This window comes from Cebus imitator, unplaced genomic scaffold (assembly GCF_001604975.1).
Source record: "Cebus imitator isolate Cc_AM_T3 unplaced genomic scaffold, Cebus_imitator-1.0 Scaffold579, whole genome shotgun sequence".
NCBI lineage: Eukaryota > Metazoa > Chordata > Mammalia > Primates > Cebidae > Cebus > Cebus imitator.
This window is the reverse complement of record NW_016107894.1, coordinates 773,103-792,337: the sequence shown is the minus strand read 5'-3', so window position 1 is coordinate 792,337 and position 19,235 is coordinate 773,103. Positions and strand designations below refer to the sequence as shown.

The 19,235-nt window shown below is 43.8% G+C and overlaps 1 protein-coding gene and 1 non-coding gene across 10 annotated transcripts in view; one reads left to right on the top strand and one right to left on the bottom strand.

Moving 5' to 3' along the window:
• Positions 1–565: 565 nt before the first annotated feature.
• STARD9 (StAR related lipid transfer domain containing 9) overlaps positions 566–19,235 on the bottom strand; it is a 163,899-nt gene continuing 145,229 nt past the window's right edge. The window contains exons 27-34 of one of the 9 annotated variants that reach the window (XR_001821027.2): positions 4,755–4,872; positions 4,471–4,592; positions 3,732–3,796; positions 3,347–3,549; positions 2,994–3,088; positions 2,614–2,772; positions 1,505–2,063; positions 566–1,361 (exon numbers count right to left, since the gene is read on the bottom strand). Coding sequence is in view for 5 of the 9 variants with exons in the window: in XM_017516309.2 (XP_017371798.1) it covers positions 1,962–2,063; positions 2,614–2,772; positions 2,994–3,088; positions 3,347–3,549; positions 3,732–3,796; positions 4,471–4,592; positions 4,755–4,872 (864 nt within the window). In the remaining 4 variants the exon portion in view is untranslated. Of the gene's footprint in view, positions 2,064–2,613; positions 2,802–2,993; positions 3,089–3,346; positions 3,550–3,731; positions 3,797–4,470; positions 4,593–4,754; positions 4,873–17,923; positions 17,936–19,235 lie in introns of those variants that run through there. The other 8 variants (XM_017516309.2, XM_017516310.2, XM_037734174.1 and 5 more) reach the window with 8 other exon arrangements.
• Positions 12,687–12,794, top strand: LOC119469149. Its single transcript, XR_005197959.1, has one exon. It is a non-coding gene; the product is annotated as a small nucleolar RNA U13 (small nucleolar RNA).

Below are 19,235 nucleotides of genomic sequence, written 5' to 3'. Positions count from 1 at the left end.
GGCAAGATCTTTGTTCACTGGAACCTCCGTCTCCCAGGTTCAAGCAGTTCTTGTGCCTCAGCCTCCCGAGTAGCTGGGACTACAGGAGTGTGCCACCATGCCTGACTCATTTTTTGTATTTTTAGTAGAGACAAGGTTTCACCAGTTGGCCAGGCTGGTCTCGAGCTCCTGACCTCAGGTGATCCACCTGCCTCAGACTCCCAAAATGCTGGGATTACAGGCATGAGCCACCACGCCCAGGTGACTTCTCTATTAAGGTAGACAGGGTTACCTCCTGGTTATCTCCCTCCTCAGATTCCCATAGGTGGCTCTGCCTCAGAAGCCCCAGGGCACTGTGGTCACTGTTAGATGTGGCAGTGACTGTTCTGGATCCTCCACTTCAGTTCTTACTTGGGCTATCGTTGAGCAACTTACCTGGTTGCTGTTTACCCTGCAAAGAAATGCCAAGTTCATGGGAAACTGTACATACATATAAACTGAATCTTTGAATTGGCCATGAGTGGCTGTTGCCAGTGTGATCTCCAGCTAACTGCCAAACTTGAATGACACACTTAGACTATCGCGGTGCAGTATTTCATCTACTCTTCACTAGATAAAGTATGCAGAGGACTTTTAATTTAAAAATGATCTGACTTTTTTGGTCAGTAGTCTTAGAGATTTAAATGACAAGAGGTAGGAGTACATAAATAGGGTGTTAAATATGTCACCAAAAAAATTTACCAGAGAAATAGAAGTTTAAAAGCAATTTTAAAAAACCTTCAATCAACAATATATAAATAATTGAGGTAAGAGGGAAAAATGCCCTGCAAACACTTTAGAAAAATAAATCTCTGCCATGCTATACAGAAATACACCTTTTACCATATCTTCTGAATCCCCAAAAGATTTTGGGCACCAGAACTAAAGATGGGAATCTTCCCCAACCCTACCACTTCCAAGTAAACACACAGAATATTCACGGCTCACATCCAGCCAGGCTAAAGTACAAGAAAACTGAACCCACTCTCCATCCCATCCCATCCTAGGATAGGTGAGGCCAGAGAGAAATCATGGAATGCTCAGAACTCCACACCTCCCAACTGACTGAGGTAAGTTCTGGAACTGAGCGTCCTCCCAACAAGCCATTCGCCTCCCCTCCTCAAAGGGCAATGTTTAAGCTCTGAAATTCCTCTTGCCTTGTCAGCAACCAGCATCTGGCTGCCACTCCAACCAGTCCTCAAAGACCTCAGCCCCTCACCCTGACCCCATATCTGTCCAACCTGGTTCTACGGTGTCTTCCATCTGACAGCTCTAGAGTGACAGCTCCATATCAGAGCATCACTCAACACCCCTGACTCGTGCCAAGACCCAAATGTCTTCTCCTGGGAGGAAAAGGGAGAAAAAACAAAAAAATCAATAATAAAGTATTTTGCAAAAATTCAAGAGAGAGAATATTCTGAATCAGTGTTCTGGTCTGTGCAGCTTTTTTTGAATCCTCTTTGTTTTGGTATTTTTAATGTCCTACCACACAGTGGAGCTGAATGCTGGAGGTAGATTCAGAGCAGAGTCTTGGCCATTGGCTGCCTGCTTCCCTACCAGCTTATGGAAGCATCTTGCCAAAGCACTGCAGTCCCCCGTCTCTGCTGGCTGTGCCCAATTCTGGTCCTTAAGTAGCCTGTCTGCTGCAGTCCCAGCAACAGTAAAGAACGGTGAGAAATCCAAAAGGTGAGCTGAGCTGCATTCACTCTGGACAGCCAGGGCCAGGAGCTCAGGCCATTTGCTCTGCACTGGTGCCAGCTGTGATCAAGTACTAACTGAGCTTTGCTGGCATCCCTGGGCCAGTGCTGTCTGCCCCAATCAGCCACAGCAGGCAGCATCAGCTTTTCCTGCACCAGGTACAGAAAGTAACAAGGAACTGCCACAGTGTCTCTTTTAAGCAGCCTGGGCCTGCATCCCCGCAGCACCATCTTGACAGTGAGATGCTAGCTACCCAGGAAAGAAGCCAGTCTGGCTATAACTAGTGGCTGCTGTTTGATGAAAGAGCTCAGGAGCTGAGGTGGGAAGCCTGGAGCCCCAAGTTCCACCTGAAAGCAGAGAGAGAAGAATTTAATGTGCAAATAGACTTGAGAGAGTGTGCCAGCTGCACTCTAGCCCCAAGGAGTCCCCCCAGCCTGTGGTGATGGGAGAAGTACCTCAGATTGTGGCTTGGTGTTTACAGGCCCCTGGCCTCTGCTATTCAGATCTAAGTGTTGGCGTTCACCTCCTAGTGACAAAGTCCAAGTCAACGGACTGGGAGGGAAGAGGTGAACGAAACAGGTCATCACTCTGCTCTGCTGAGGCTTCAAAATGACTCATCTATCTCCTAAGGACCCTGGGATCAGCCACAGGATGCAGGTCACTAGCTCTTCGGTGACAGGAGCTTAAGAAAAGGTTGATAAACTCCTGTCTCATTCTCTCCTCTCCAATTATCCCCTGACTCCCCTTACTGCAAGCCCAGGAAGCCCCAGAGTCTCCTGGTCTCAGGCAAGAGGGCGTGGGCACTGGAGGATGTTCAACAGTGAGACACAAAAATCCTAGGGGGCTGTGGGACCAAGTCAGACTGTGCTGTGAGGCTGGCTGCAAGGGGTTTATCACCTGGGCTAAGTAGATGACTCTGGTGACTTCCCTTCCTTCCACGGTGACAGGCTGCAAGATCCAGGCACTGGGCAGGATCTCCCCGCGAACCATTTTTCTGCTGGGTCTTGGCATGGATGTATCATACACAGACTGAGCTGCCATGACTGACAGGTGACCCTGGGGACAGAGGGAAACAGGAGTCCTGCCTGTGTAGTATGGACAAAACAGGAACAGGCTCCCAAGTAGACAGTATGGTGAAAGGCAACACTGGCCAGCCTTCAAGCCACCCCTACCCTGGCTCCAGCCTCAATTTGCGCTCCTTCCCCCAGAGGACCTGATGCCCACATAGATTGTTTCTCACAACACTTCAGCCCAAGTTATTCCCACAACGTCTTTACCACCAAGGCAGGCACCTCTTTGGCTTCCACGCAGACACAACAGAAATCCCGTGGCTGCTTCAGTGCACACAGGGTGGTGTCACACACCAAATACACTGGAGGGACAGGGATAAGGAAGGTCAGGAGGCCCATGGACAAACCTAGTCTTAAAGCCTTCCTGGTCAGGGAGCAGCCCTCCTGCCATCACCCTATAACATGACACATAGCTCAACCCAGGATGAGCAATCAAGGTAACCTAAGTACCTGGCCTCCCAAGAAGGCTGCCTCCAACCCTCCACCTCTGTCCCCCAGCAAGACCCCACTGGGCACACCAGAAACTAGGCCCCATGGAAGCCTTCCTTCCCTGGGCTCACCCAGGTTGATGCTGTTGGTCACTCGCTGATGCAGCCTTGCTGTCTGAATAGGCTTGTAATACAGGGGCCACAGAGTGGGGTCACTGACAGCCGCCCACACGTGAGACAGTGGCTGGGACACCACACCTGCCCCCAGGAAGCCATGCCGAGTGGAAGAAAACACCTTGTAGTAAAGCTGCACCGCCTGCTCCTCACCCTGATAGCTGAGGGGAAAAACCAAGCACAGAGAAGAGGAGGGGATCAAAAATGAGTTCCAGGGATCACAAAGGAGGGGCTCAGAGTGAAGACTCGAGGAATCCAGGTAAGGGAAAGGAGGAGAGAAGCCAAGCAGGGTGACAAGCCTAGGAACAAGACACAGTATACCAAGGACCCTGCACAAACTTACTTCCAGCCAGCTGCTGCCTGGCAGCTGAAGAGGTTGTGCAGATTATCCGAACAAGCAGCCATTACCTGGGGACACAATGGCCACATCCAAATTAGGAGGCACAGTAAAAACTAAGCCCCTGGGTTGGTCAGTCTGGCCTGCATCTGATAAATTCCCCTTTTTTTTCCAAGACAATGTCTAGCTCTGTCACCCAGGCTGGAGTTCAGTGGCGTGATCATGGCTCACTGCAGCCTTAACATCCTAGGCTTAAGCAATCCTTCCACTTCAGCCTCCCAGTTGCTAGGACTACAGGCATACACCACCAGATTGGCTAACTTTTTGTATTTTTTGTAGAGACGAGGTTTCGCCATGTTGCCCAGGCTGGTCTTGAACTCCTGGACTCAAGCATCTGCCCACCTCTGCCTCCCAAAGTGCTGGGATTACAGGTGTGAGCTACCACGCATGGTTTAATATTTTTATTTTTTTGTAGAGACAAGATCTTGCTGGGCTTCCCAGGCTGGTTTTGAACTCCTGACCTCAAACGATCCTCCTGCTTCAGCCTCCCAAAATGTTGGGATTATAGGCATGAGCTACTGTGCCTGGCCCAAATTCCCTTTTTCTCAAGATGAAGAACCACTGAAGATGCCAAAAAGTCTTGGCCTCCCTAATCTGCCCAGCTTTTTTCCTACTTTCTCTTCCTGCATACCCAGCAGAGGTCTGGGTAAAGGTATGGTGGGGATGGGTGGGAGCAGATACTCACATCAGCCATAGAAGTGTCCACGACATGCTTGGCCAAATCCTGATAAGAGGAGGAAAGGCAGGTCCCCAAGCTGGACGGACTGCATGGTGAGCAGCAGCAACTGCCCAGGGAGGCTCTGCGGCCTACAATAAATAGGTGAAGGTCCTGTGATGGCACTGAACATCAGTGCCTCAGGACAGCAACAGCTCTCCCTCGGACCTGTGACTCACTAAGATCTAGCAGCCATCAGCCCCCAAGTCCCCAAACCAGGCAGGTGGCTATTCCCAACATTGCCCACAACTCACTGTAGGCAGAGTTCTTCCAGGCAGACCTGGCCAGATACAGGTGATTGTTCCTCACTGCAGAATGGCCTCGCTCATCCCCTATCCAAGAATCCCAGGAATCAGTCAAGTTTGTACAACCCTGCAGAAGAGAGGATACTCAGGAGAGAGCCAGAAGGCAAGCACAGAATTATCTTCTCTGCCTCCGAACTGCATCTAACAGCTTCCAATGGGATGACTCAACTGCAAAGGTCTTCCCTTATGGGAATACAAGAGGCTGGATGTCCCCTCAAGAAGACCACAGCAATAGAAATGATAATTGAGACGATCTCTGCTCCCCAACTAAGCCACAGGCAGAGGCTGCTTACAGGAGAGTTCCAACAGGGATTGGAACAACTCAGACCTCAGAGTATGGGGTGCTCTGCCAGCCTTCCAATCTGGGGGGTGCCGGGGGCAGTGCATGGGAGGCCTTCTGCACCACCTGGGCAACAGGAATGAGGCCATGGCTGGGGGGGTTTAGTGGGGGTAATAAACGTGGAAGATCGGATGGGAGGAAAGAAATGGGCTATGAAAAGCTGAACCCTTGGCCCCCACCCCAGGTGCAGCAGCCAAATTAAAGGTCCTAACTGGGGACTAGATGGGTGACCCTGTGGATCTACAATGTGGTTACCAAACCCCTACCTCAGCAAGCTCCTCAACAACATGACCCTTGGCCTCTGCTGGAACTCACAAGTACCCACCATCCTACCTTCATCATCACCTGTAACCTACTGCTACTCTGATGACAACAAAGGAGGAAACAAAGTTCTGTCTCTCTCCTCCTCGCCTGCTGCAACAGAAACCAGGCCCTTCTGCCTCAGGCTTAGCTCTCTCACTGCCCTGTCAGAAGCCTTTCATTACTGATCACCAGTCTCTTCACTTGTTGCTTCCACCTCTTCCTCTTCACTGGATCCTTCCTATTAGCCACACCACTTGACTAATTTTTAAAAAAATTTTTGTAGAGACAGGGTCTTACCCTGTTGCCCATGTTGGTCTTGAACTCCTGGGCTCAAGTGTTCCTTCCTCTGCAGCCTCCCAAAGTGTTGGGATTATAGGCTTGAGCCCCTGTGCCCAGCTTCTCTCATCTTTAAAACCTTCCTCTAGGCCAGGTGTGCGGCTCATGCCTGTAATCCCAGCACTTTGGGAGGCCAATGTGGGTTCAAAACCAGCCTGGCCAAGATGGTGAAACCCCATCTCTACTAAAAAGAAAAAAAAAAAAAATTAGCCGGGCATGGTGGCAGGTGCCTGTAATCCCAGCTATTTGTGAAGCTGAGGCAGGATAATCACTTGAAAACGGCAGGCAGAGGTTGCAGTGAGCTGAGATGACGCCACTGCACTCTTGGTCTGGGAGACAGAGTGAGACTTCGTCTCAAAAATAAATAAATAAATTTAAAAACAAAAAACAAAACCTTCCTCTTCACTCTACTGCCCTTCACAGATAAGCTTCTTGCAACTAGTGTCACTGTTTGCGATCTCCCACTTCTCACTGACTGCTGAACCCACCCTAATAGAACATTTGCCCTTGCCATTCCAAACAGCAGTCACCAAGGTTCATGGTGTCCATGTGGCTGGATCTTGTGAACAACTTCTTGCCTTCCACTTCCTCAATCTCTCAGCAAGCTTCAACTTGGCAAGTCTCTCCCTTTTACTGAGAGAATCACTTCCCGAGGGCCCCGGCGTCTCCTCTCTGAGTGGTTTTCTTTTGTTGATTCATCCTCTTCAACTGCTGACATTTTGGGATCCTTTCAAAATTCAGGCCTAGGCCCTATTTTCTCCCTCCATAATATATTTCTAGGTGACCTAAGCTGTTCCCAGTGCTATACTGACTTCCAAACATAAATTATCAATAAATATTGCTGAGACAAATGGGCAGCCATTTGAAAACAAGATTGCATCAGAGACCCATTTCACAGACATACCAAAAGGGATCTTCTATGTTTTATAGATAAAAGATATACTGGGAGATGGAGAGGTATAACAGTATTACAAGAAAATATAATTTAAAAGATAACTGTGCCTGTAGTACAGTTGCCTGATGGGGAGAATCCCTTGAGCCCAGGAGTCTGAAGCATGAGCCACTGCACCTGGCCTCAAAAACATTTTAAGAAATTCTTAATAACAATTGAATCAAGGAAGAAATACAGAAATCACAAAATTATATTAAAAATAAAAATACATATCACAAGCTATGGGAAATGGCTCAAGCAAATGCTCAGTGGGAAATGTTTAGCTTTAAAAACAACCTTGATCACAACTCATGACCATGTTAGATAAAAAATAAAAGAAAAAAAAAATCCGTGAAAAGAAATAAAAATAAATGAATACTATGAACAGCTATATGCCAACAAATTCAATAATGTAAATACTGACTCAAAAGTTAAACTAACTCAAGGAGAAATAAAACACCTTAGTACATATTTAAGATTAAATTGGCCGGGCGCAGTGGCTCATGCCTGTAATCCCAGCACTTTGGGAGGCCGAGGCGGGTGGATCACGAGGTCAAGAGATCGAGACCATCCTGGTCAACATGGTGAAGCCCCGTCTCTACTAAAAATACAAAAAATCAGCTGGGCATGGTGACGTGTGCCTATAATCCCAGATACTCAGGAGGCTGAGGCAGGAGAATTGCCTGAACCCAGGAGGTGGAGGTTGTGGTGAACCAAGATGACGCCATCGCACTCCAGCCTGGGTAACAAGAGCGAAACTCCGTCTCAAAAAAAAAAAAAAGATATTAAATTAGTGATCAAAGAAAATTTCAAGATAGCTTCATTAGCAAAATCTACCAAACGTTTAAGGAATTAATACCAATCCTTCCTAGATTTTTCCAAAAACCAGGAGGGAGCACTTGCCAACTCCTTCTACAGGGCCAGAATTATACTGACACAAAAACTGGGCAAAGACATCACAAGTAAACTATAGGCCAATATCCCTTATGAATATACACACACACATCCTCAAAAAAAAAAATGCTAGTAAACTGAAATCTAGCAACACATAAAAAAGACTATATACTATGAGCAAATAGGATTTATCACAGAAACAAAGAGCTGGCTCAACATACAAAAACTAATAAATGAATTCAGCAAAGGTATAGGAGACAAGAACAATATATAAAAATCAATTTTATTTCTGCATAGTAGCAATAAAGAAACTGAAAATGAAGTCAAAATAATTCCATTTATAACACCATCAACAGGAGTAAAATATTTAGGAATAAATTTAATAAGCATAAAATTTACATTATACTCTGAAAACTTCAAAACATTATTGAAATTAAACCCAAATAAATACAATGACATCCCATATTCACGGATCTAAAGACTTAATACTGTTAAGATAACAATGCTCCCCAGCTGATCTACTGATCAAAGTAAACCCAATCAAAAGCCTAGCTAACTTCTTTGCAAAAATTGAGAAACTGATCCTAAAATTCATATGGAAATTTCAAGAACCCAGAATAGTAAGTAATCCTGAAAAAGAACAAAGTTAGAAGATGCATACTTTCTTTTTTACTTTTTCTTTTTTCTTTTTTTTTTTTTGAGACAGAGTCTTGCTCTGTTGCCAGGCTGGAGTGCAGTGGCACAATCTCAGCTCACTGCAATCTCCACCTCCCAAGTTCAAGTGATCCTCCTACCTCATCCTCCCAAGTAGCTGGCATTACAGATGCGCGCCACCACACCCAGCTAATTTTTGTATTTTAAAGTAGAGACGGGGTTTCACCATGATGGCTATGATGGTCTTGATCTCTTGACCCAGTGATCTGCCCGCCTCAGCCTCCCAAAGTGCTGGGATTACAGGTGTTAGCCACCATGCCTGGCTCCTGACTTCTAAATGTACTACAAAACTGTGTAATCAAGATAGTGTGAAGCTGGGTGCAAAAGCTCACACCTGTAATCCTAGCACTTTGGAAGGCTGAGGTGGGAGGATCACTTGAGGCCAGGAGTTTGAGAATAGCCTGGGCAGTATAGCGAGACTCTGTCACATATACACAAAAAGTGTGGTACTGGCATATGGACAGATACTTAGATCAATGGAATAGAAGTCGGAGTCCAGAAATAAAGTCCTATGTCTATAGACAACAGCTCTTTGACAAGGGTGCCAAAACAACTCCATGGGGGAAAGAATAATCTTTTTAACTGGGAGAACTGGATATCCACAAGCAAAAGAATGAATTTCAACCCCTACCTCTCACCATATATAAAAATTAACTCAAAATGGGTCAAAGAATGAATTGTGGAAGGTAAAAGCACAAAACTCTTAGAAGAAAACATAGGCATAATCTTTGTGATCTTGAAGTATGCACTTGTTTCTTACATATGAAACCAAAAGCACAAGGAACAACCAAAAATAAACTGGACATCATTAAAATTAAACTTTTGGCCTCAAAGGACACTACACCAAGACAGTGAAAAGACACAAAGAATGGGAGAACATTTTCTGTGAATTATATATTAGCTAAGGGACTCTTAAAAGATGAATAACCAAATCTTAAAACAGGCAAAATATCTGACTTGATATTTCTCCAAAGAAGACATATAAATGAGCAAAAGCACATGAAAAGATGCTCAACACCATTAGCCATCAGGGCAATGGAATCAAAGTCACAATAAGGTACCACTTCACATCCAGTAGGACAGCTATAATAAAAAATAGATCATAGCAACTGTAGGTTGGTGAGGATGGAGAGAAATACACTGCTCATATCCTGTTCGTGGGAAGGTAAAATAGGACAGCCACTCTGAAAAATAGTCTGGCAGTTCCGCTATGATCCTACAACTCAACTCTAGATACATACCCAAGAGAAATGAAAACATATCCATGCAAAAACTTTACAGGAATGCTAATAGCAGCAATATTCATTAATAGGGAAAAAGTGGAAAATAACCTAAATGCCCATCAACTGAAGAATGGATAAATAAAATGTGGTTTTTTCATACAACAGAGTATTATTTGGCCATAAAAAGGAATGAAGCTCTCATATGTTTTACAACATAAAGGATCCCTTATTGTGGGTTAAATCACTGTCTCCATTGAAGATATGCTGTCCAAACCCCTAGTATCTGTGAATTTGACCTAATTTGAAAATAGGGTCTTTGCAGATGTAATCAAGTTAATGTAAGATAGTACTGGATTAGAGTGGTCCCTAAATCCAATGACTAATGTCCTTATAAGAAGACTATGTGCGGCCAGGCACGGTGGCTCACACCTGTAATCCCAGTACTTTGGGGGGCTGAGGTGAGTGAATCATTTGAGGTCAGGAGTTGGAGACCTGCCTGGCCAACATGGTAAAACCCTGTCTCTACTAAAAATACAAAAAATTAGCCAGGCATGGTGGCAGACGCCTGTAATCCCACCTACTTGAGAGGCTGAGGCAGGAGAATCGCTTGAACCCAGGAGACGGAGGTTGCAGTGAGCTAAGATCGTGCCACTGCACTCTAACCTGGGTGACAGAGTGAGACTCTGTCTCAAAAAAAAAGGCGGTGGCGGCAGCTGTGTGGTGGCTTACGATGGTAATTCCAGCGCTTGGAGGGGCTAAGGCAAGAGGATCACGTGAGGCCAGGTGTTGGAGGTAAGAGTTAGCTGTGATTGTACCACTGCAGTCCAGTCCAGGTGACAGAGATCCTGTCTCTTAAAAAGATTAAAATTTTTTAAAAAAGAAGGCCATGTGAAAACACAGGGACAAACAGGCAGGTAGACACAGAAAGAGAGAGCAAGTGAGAGAGAGAATGTCATGTGAAGACAGAGATAGAGGTGAGAGTGAATGCCACGGATTGCTGGCAACCACCAGAAGCCTGGAGAGAGCCATGGAACAGATCCTTCTCCCAGGAGCTTTCTGAGAGAGGATGGTGTTGCTAACACCAATATTTTGGACTTCTAGCCTACAGAACTATGAAAGCATACATTTCTGTTGTTTTAAGCCACTCTGTGAGTGGTAATTTGTTACAACAATTCTAGGAAACCAACACAATCTTGACAACATTATGCTAAGAGAAAGAAGCAATCAAAAAGGATCATATATAATTCTATTTATATGAAATGTCCACAACAGGCAAATCCATAGGGACAGAAAGTAGATTAGTGGTTGCCAAGGGCTGGGGAATGGTGAATTTTGGGAATGATAACTTGGCATGTGATTTTTTTGGGGGGAAGGAATGAAAATGTCCTAAAACGGGTGATGGATACACAGCTCTATGAATATGCTAAAGCAATGGGTTATAATAATAGTAATAAAAAATGAATTAAAGAAGTGCTCAATGGCCAGGCATGGTGGCTCAGGTCTATAATCCCAAGACTTTGGGAGGCTGAGGTGGGCAGATCGCTTGAGCCCAGGAGTTCAACACCAGCCTGGTCAACATGGTAAAACCCCATATCTAGAAAAAAATATACAAAAAGTAGCCTAGTGTGGTGGCACACACCTGTAGCTACTGAGAAGGCTGAGGTGTGAGGATCACCAGAGCCCAGGGAGGTCGAGGCTGCAGTGAGCCATGATCATGTCACCACACTCCAGCCTGCGCAACAGAGCGAGACCCTGTCTCCAAAAAAAAAAAAAAAAAAAAAAAACAAAGAAAAAAAAAAAAAAAAAAGAAACAAAAAAAAAAAAAAAAAAAAAAAAAAAAAAAAAAAAAAAAAAAAAAAAAAAAAAGGCTATGGCATGTCAAAAGGACACAGGACCCAAGCTGAAAGATCTCCAAAGAATTCAAGCTGGAACAAGTTGAACAATGAAATTAATAATGACAGGACCATATTGAATTATACCCCAAAGAATATTATTCAAAACTGAAAAATATTAAATAACTGAATAAATTAAGTGGTGGAAGAAGGGACTGCACTTTCTTAAAGGTCCAATTAATAAATACAGAAGAAATGAGGGAAATACAAAACTGCCCCTAAAATACCACAGTAATAATTTCTACGGATAAGATACTAGTAGATACTAAAATTAGTAGATGAAAGCTTGAGGACAAATAGGATTTTCCATAGTCTCCAAGATCTTCTGAGACAGGGTCTCCCTCTGTCCAAGGCCAATGGTACAATTATGGTTCACTGCAGCCTCCATTCCCCTCCAGGCTCAAGTGATCCTCCCACCTCAGCCTCCCAAGTAGCTGGGACCACAGGCATGCACCACCAACATAGCTTTTGTGTGCATGTGTGTGTATAGATGGGGTATCACTATGTTGCCCAGGCTGGTCTCAAACTACTGGACTCAAGTGATCCTCTTGCCTCAGCTTCCCAAAGCACCAGTATTACAGGCATGAGCCACCGCATACAGCCATGTTTATTAACCATAAAGGAATAAATGGCAACATGCAGTGGAGAGAACCCCAAACACCACCTTAACATCAAAGTTTACATCCCCAGAAATACCAGTATCAGGTAACCTCTGATACAATGCACTGAGAATAAGGTATTGCATAGGACATATTCATACTATAAAACTATTTGTTGCCTCTCTAAAATTTGAATTTAACTAGCATCCTGTATTTTTCTTTTCTTTTCTTTCCTTAATTTTTGGGATGGAGTCTCGCTCTGTCGCCAGGCTGGAGTGCAGTGGCATCATGATCTCGGCTCACTGCAATCTCCGCCTCCAGGGTTCAAGTGATTCTCCTGCCTCAGCCTCCCAAGTAGCTGGGACTAGAGGCACATGCCACCACACCCAGCAAATTTTTCTGTATTTTTAGCAGAGACAGGGTTTCACCGTGTTGGCCAGGATGATCTTGATCCCCTGACCTTGTGATCTGCCCACCTCAGCCTCCAAAAGTGCTGGGATTACAGGCATGAGCCACCACCCCCAGCTGCATCCTGTATTTTTCTTTGCCTAATCTGTCAACCCTGAGAAGTGCAAATCACCTCTATGGTATTTTTCACCAAAAACGCATAACTTCAATCCAACCATGAGAAAACTGCAGACACGACACGATCCTTTTGTAGTTCGTAAGCATGATGATTGGGTTTTCACATACATGTCTGAGACGTGCCTCTCTCAAACCGTGTTACAACGTCAGCCAGCACATTACTTGTCTTACATATAAAAAGAAAAAGAAAAAAATGGCAGATAAACACATTCCCAAAAATTACTGACCACAAAGCAAGAAAAGACTGACACTATCACAGGAGAAAGAAACTGATAACAATATACACAGAAATTAACAAGTTAGAATCAAAACTGGCTCCAAAAGAGACAGAAAGTCTAAACTGAGGGTTGGCAAACTTTTTCTGTAGGGAGCTAAATACTGAATATTTAAGGCTTTGTGGGCCATTTGAGTAGTTGCAGCTACTCAGCTCAGACACTGTAGTGGGAATACAACCAAAGCCAACATGTACATGAATGGCATGACTGTATTCCAGTAAAACTTTACTTACAAAAACAGGAACCAGCACAACTGGCCAAAGGGCTATAGTTTGCTAACCCTGATCTTAACAGACCACTTTCCAAGGCAGAAGTTTTTCAAAGAATGAATCCCTTTCTGAAACACCAAGCCTTGTCAGTTTAAAAGGATTATTATATCAAACTTTAAAAGATTCAAAAAAAAATTTTTTTTTTTAAATTAGTGTCTTGCTCTGTCACCCAGGTTGGAGTGCACCCAGTTCACTGCAGCCTTAACTTCCCAGGTTCAAGCAATACTCCCACCATAGCCTCCTGAGTAGTTAGGACTACAGGTGTGCAGTACCACACCTGGCTTTTTTTTATTTTTTGGTAGAGGTGGGTCTCACTATGTTGCCCTGGCTGGACTAAAACTCTTGGGCTCAAGCAATCCTCCTGCCTCAGCCTTCCAAAGTGCTGAGATTACAGATGTTGGCCACCATGACTGGCTCCCAAATTTTTTTTACTTTTCATCCCTTTTTCCCTCCTCCATCCAAATCATTCTGATGTGCTTAGAGTATATCTTTTTGTTTGCATGTGTTCTTGCAAAAAGTGATTGTTTTAGCCAGGCATACTGGCTCATGCCTGTAATCCTAGCACTTTGGGAGGCTGAGGCAGGTATATCACTTGAGGTCAGGAGTTCCAGGCCAACTTGACCAATATGGTAAAACCCCAACTCTACTAAAAATATAAAAATTGGCCAAGCATGGTGGCGGCTGCCTCTAATCCCAGCTACTCAGGAGGCTGAGGCAGGAAAATCACCTGAATCCAGGAGGCAGGGGTTGCAGTAAGCTGAGCTGTCACCCAGCCTGGGTGACAGAGACTCCATCTCAAAAAAATAAAAAATAAAATAAATAAACAAGAGGTGGGGTGCAGTGGGTCACACCTATAATCCCAGCACTTTGTTCAGCTGAGCTGGGCAAATCACCTGAGGTCAGGAGTTCAAGACCAGCCTGGCTAACATGGCAAAACACAGTCTCTACTAAAAATACAAAAAAAAAAAAAAAAAAAAAAATTAGCCAGGCCTGGTGGCTGATGCATGCCTGTAGTCCCAGGTACTCGGGGGTGCTAAGCCAAGAAGAATCACTTGAACCTGGAGGCAGAGGTTGCAGTGAGTTAAGATAGTGCTACTGCACTCCAGCCTGAGCAACAGAGCAAGACTCCATCTCAGAAAAAATAAACAACAGATCAGTGACACAGAGGCACAGCAAGATGGCAGAAGAGGACCCTTCAAAGATAATTCCCCACAGAAACATCAATTTGAACAACTATCCACACAAAAAAATATTTTCACTAGAGCTAGGAAAACCAGTTGATAGATACAAGTACTATATTTTACAAGAAGAGGATGCATTGAAGAGAACAGGAAGGACAGTCTCATATTGTCTGCACCAACTATCCCCGAACACTAGGCAGTGATGAGAAACACTGTCCACATGGCAGAACTCCTTCTGGTTACTGACGTGGGACTTTGCCTTAGACCCCAGTGCCAAGTCTGCCACAGTAATACACAGCACGAGGCAAAACCCCACAGCCTAATTCCAGGCCTGTGTCCATGGACAAAGATTCTAGCCCCACAGTAAGCACCAGAAAAGAATTCACCACCCTATCAGGATGAATGTGATTCTCACATCACTGGCCAACTAAAGCGGTTTTGGGCCCCAAATAAATTTCAGCATGGTAGCAGCCATGGGCCTTGGGCATAACCCACTTCCACCCTGGTCCAAGAGGCCATAGGCTTCAGGTGAAACCCTGCAGAGTATGAGCTGCGGCAGCCACAGAACTGCCCCCATCACCTTTCCCCCCAACTTTGGGCAACATGGTGCAGAGAAATACACCATCTTCTTGGGGAAGGAGACAGAATTGTGCATGGGACGTTTCCTTGGAACCCAGTACTAAGCTCACAGCAACTAAACCAGTGCTGGGCTCAGGGCCTTGGCCAGCATTACAACACAAGGTGGGGAACCCTTCCTGGGTCTTACTCAGGTCCATCTGGGCCAGGGACAATGCAGCCTATAACAAAGTCCCAGCAACAAAGGCTTAGGGTGCCCTCTAAGTGCTAAGATGGCTACAGTGACCACAGGCTTAGGGAACCCAACAGTCAGTCTCTTTTGAATTCCTGGAAGGCCCTCTGAAGGACAGGTATAAGCAAGGCCAGATTGCAAAAACTGGAATAAAAATCCATTTTTTCAATGTCCAGATATTGACATATATTGAAAAGCATCAAGAACATTTAGAGAACTATGACCTCACCAAACCAACTAAATAAGATACCAGTGGCCCATCCTGAAAAGATGGAGAGGTATGATCTAAGACAGGAAATTGAAAACAGTTGTTTTGAGGTAGCCCAACCAACTTCAAGAAAACACAGAGAAATAATTCAGAAATTTATGTGAGAAACTTTAAAAAGAGATTAAAATAATCTTTAAAAAATCAAACAGAAATCCTGCAGCTGAAATATTCTGAACAAACAAAAATGCATTACAGGGTCTCGACAGCAGAAATTATAAAGCAGAAGAAAAAATCTGTGAGCTCAAAGACAGGCTATTTGAATATACAGAGGAGAAAAGAAAAAGAATGAAAAGGAACAAAAGAACGCTTAAAGAATCTGTGGGATAGCATCAAAAGAACAAATGTATGAGAAATTGGCATTCAAGAGGTAGTGGAGAATGAGCATGGAGGGGAGTAGAAAGTTTATTCCAAGCAATAGTAACAGAGAATTTTCCAAACCTAGAAAAAAATATAAATACTCAGGTACAGAAAGGTTAAAAAATCACCAATTAAATTCAACCAAATAAGATTACTCCAAGGCATATAATAATTAAAATCTCAAAGGTCAAGGACAAAGAAAAAGTCATAAAACCAGCAAGAGAAAAGCAGCAAATAGGCTAGGTGTGGTAGCTTATGCTTGTAATCCCAACACTTTGGGAGACTATGGTAGGAGGACTGCTTGAGGCCAGAAGTTCAAGACCAGCCTGGGCACCATAGTGAGACTCCCATTTCTAAAAAAAACAAACAAAAAAAACACTTAAATTGTAATTTAGGCAAAAAAAAAAGGAAATAACAAGTAAAGGAACTCCAACAGGTCTGGCAGCAGACTTCCCAGCAGAAACCTTACAGGCTAGGAGGGAGTAGTATAACAAAGTGCTAAAGGAAAAAAATGTGAAGAGACAAAGACTTTCCCAGCCAAATGAAAGTTCGGAAAATTCAACAACACCAGACCTGTCTCATAAAAAATGCTAAAGGCAGTTCTTCAACATGAAAGAAATGTGTAACAAGAAAACATCTGAAGGTATAAAACTCACTGGTTGGCCGGAAATGGTGGCTCATGCCTGTAATCCCAGCACTTTGGGAGGCCAAGGAAGGCAGATCACCTGAGGTCAGGAGTTTGAGACCAGCCTGTCCAACATGGAGAAACCCCATCTCTACTAAAAATACCAAATTAGCCAGGCATGGTGAAGCACGCCTGTAATCCCAGCTACTCAAAAGGCTGAAATAGGAGAATCGCTTGAATCTGGGAGACGGAGGTTGCCGTGAGCCAAGATCATGCCATTGCACTCCAACCTGGGCAACGAGAGTGACACCCTGTCTCAAAAAACAAAACAAAACAGACCAGGGATACAAGATGGCCGATTAGAAGCAGCTCAGGATTGCAGCTCCCAGCGAAAGCATGGAGGGTGAGTGGATGCCACATTTCCAGATGGAAAGATCAACTCAATGAAATAAAACGAGAAGGCAAGATTAGAGAAAAAAGGATAAAAAGGAATTAACAAAGTCTCCAAGAAATATGGGACTATCTGAAAAGACCTAATCTACGTTTGATAGGTGTACCTGAATGTGATGGAGAGAATGAATCCAAGCTGGAAAATACTCTTCAGGATATTCTCCAGGAAAACTTCCCCAATCTAGCAAGGCAGGCCAATATTCCAGTCCAGGAAATACAGAGAACACCACAAAGATATTCCTCAAGAAGAGCAACCCCAAGACACATAATCCTCAGATTGACCAGGGCTGAAATGAAGGAGAAAATGATACGGGCAGCCAGAGAGAAAGGTCGGGTTACTCACAAAGGGAAGCCCATCAGACTCACAGCGGATCTCTCAGCAGAAACCCTACAAGCCAGAAGAGAGTGGGGGCCAATATTCAACATCCTTAAAGAAAAGAACGTTCAACCCAGAATTTCATATCCAACCAAAGTAAGCTTCATAAGTGAAGGAAAAATAAAATCCTTTGCAAACAGACAAGTACTCAGAGATTTCGTCACAACCAGGCCTGCTTTACAAGAGCTCCTGAAAGAGGCACTAAACAAAGACAGGAACAACCAGTATCAGCCACTCCAAAAACATACCAAATGTAAAGAGCATCGACACAATGAAGAAACTGCATCAACTAACGGGCAAAACAGCCAGCTAGCATCAAAATGGCAGGATCAAAGTCACACATAACAATATTAACCCTAAATGTAAATGGGCTAAATGCCCCAATCAAAAGACACAGACTAGCAAACTGGATAAAATGCCAAAACCCATCGGTGTGCTGTATCCAGGAAACCCATCTCACATGCAAGAATACACAAAGGCTCAAAATAAAGGGTTGGATGAAGATTTACCAAGCAAATGGAGAGCAAAAAAAAGCAGGAGTTGCAATTCTCGTCTCTGGTAAAATAGACTTTAAACCAACAAAGATCAAAAGAGACAAAGAAGGACATTACATAATGGTAAAAAGATCAAGGCAACAAGAAGAGCTAATGATCCTAAATATAAACACACCCAATACAGGAGCACCCAGATACATAAGGCAAGTTCTTAATGACTTACAAAGAGATTTAGACTCCCACACAATAATAGTGGGAGACATTAACACCCCATTGTCAATATTAGACAGATCAACCAGACAGAAAATTAACAAGGATATCCAGGACTTGAACTCAGACCTGGACCAAGCAAACCTAATAGACATTTACAGAACTCTCCACCCCAAATCCACAGAATATACATTCTTCTCAGCACCACATCACACGTACTGTAAAATTGGCCACATAATTGCAAGTAAATCACTCCTCAGCAAATGCAAAAGAATGGAAATCATAACAAACAGTCTCTCAGACCACAGTGCAATCAAATTAGAACTCAGGATTCAGACCCACACAACTGGCAAACCGAATGCAATAGCACATCAAAAAGCTTATCCACCATGATCAAGTAGGCTTCATCCCAGGGATGCAAGGCTGGTTCAACATATTCTAGTCTATAAACGTAATTCACCACATAAACAGAACCAAAGACAAAAACCACATGATTATCTCAATTGATGCAGAGAAGGCCTTTGACAAAATTCAACAGGAGGGTTTATGCCAAAAACCCTCAATAAACTAGATATTGATGGAACGTATCTCAAAATAATAAAAGCTATTTACGAAAAACCAACAGCCAATATCCTACTGAATGGGCAAAAACTGGAAGCATTCCTTTTGAAATCTGGGACTAGACAAGGATGCCCTCTCTCACCACTCCTATTCAATATAGTATTGGAAGTTCTACCTGGAGCAATCAGGCAAGAAAAAGAAATAAAGGGTATTCAAACAGGAAAGGAGGAAGTCAAATTGTCTCTATTTGCAGATGACATGATTGTATATCTAGAAGACCCCATCATCTCGGCCCAAAATCTCCTGAAACTGATAAGCAACCTCAGCAAAGTCTCACGATACAAAATCAATGTGCAAAAATCACAAGCATTCCTATACACTAATAACAGATTTAAAGGGAGCCAAATCAAGAAAGAACTGCCATTCACAATTGCTACAAAGAGAATAAAATACCTAGGAATACAACTAACAAGGAACATAAAGGACCTCTTCAAGATCTATGAACCACTGCTCAATGAAATAAGAGAGGACACAAACAGATGGAGAAACATTCCACGTTCATAGTTAGGAAGAATCAATATCGTGAAAATGGCCATACCGCCCAAAGTAATTTACAGATTCAACGCTATCCCCATCAAGCTACCAATGACCTTCTTCGCAGAACTGGAAAAAACCACCTTAAACTTCATATGGAACCAAAAGAGAGCTCGCATAGCCAAGTGAATTCTAAGCAAAAAGA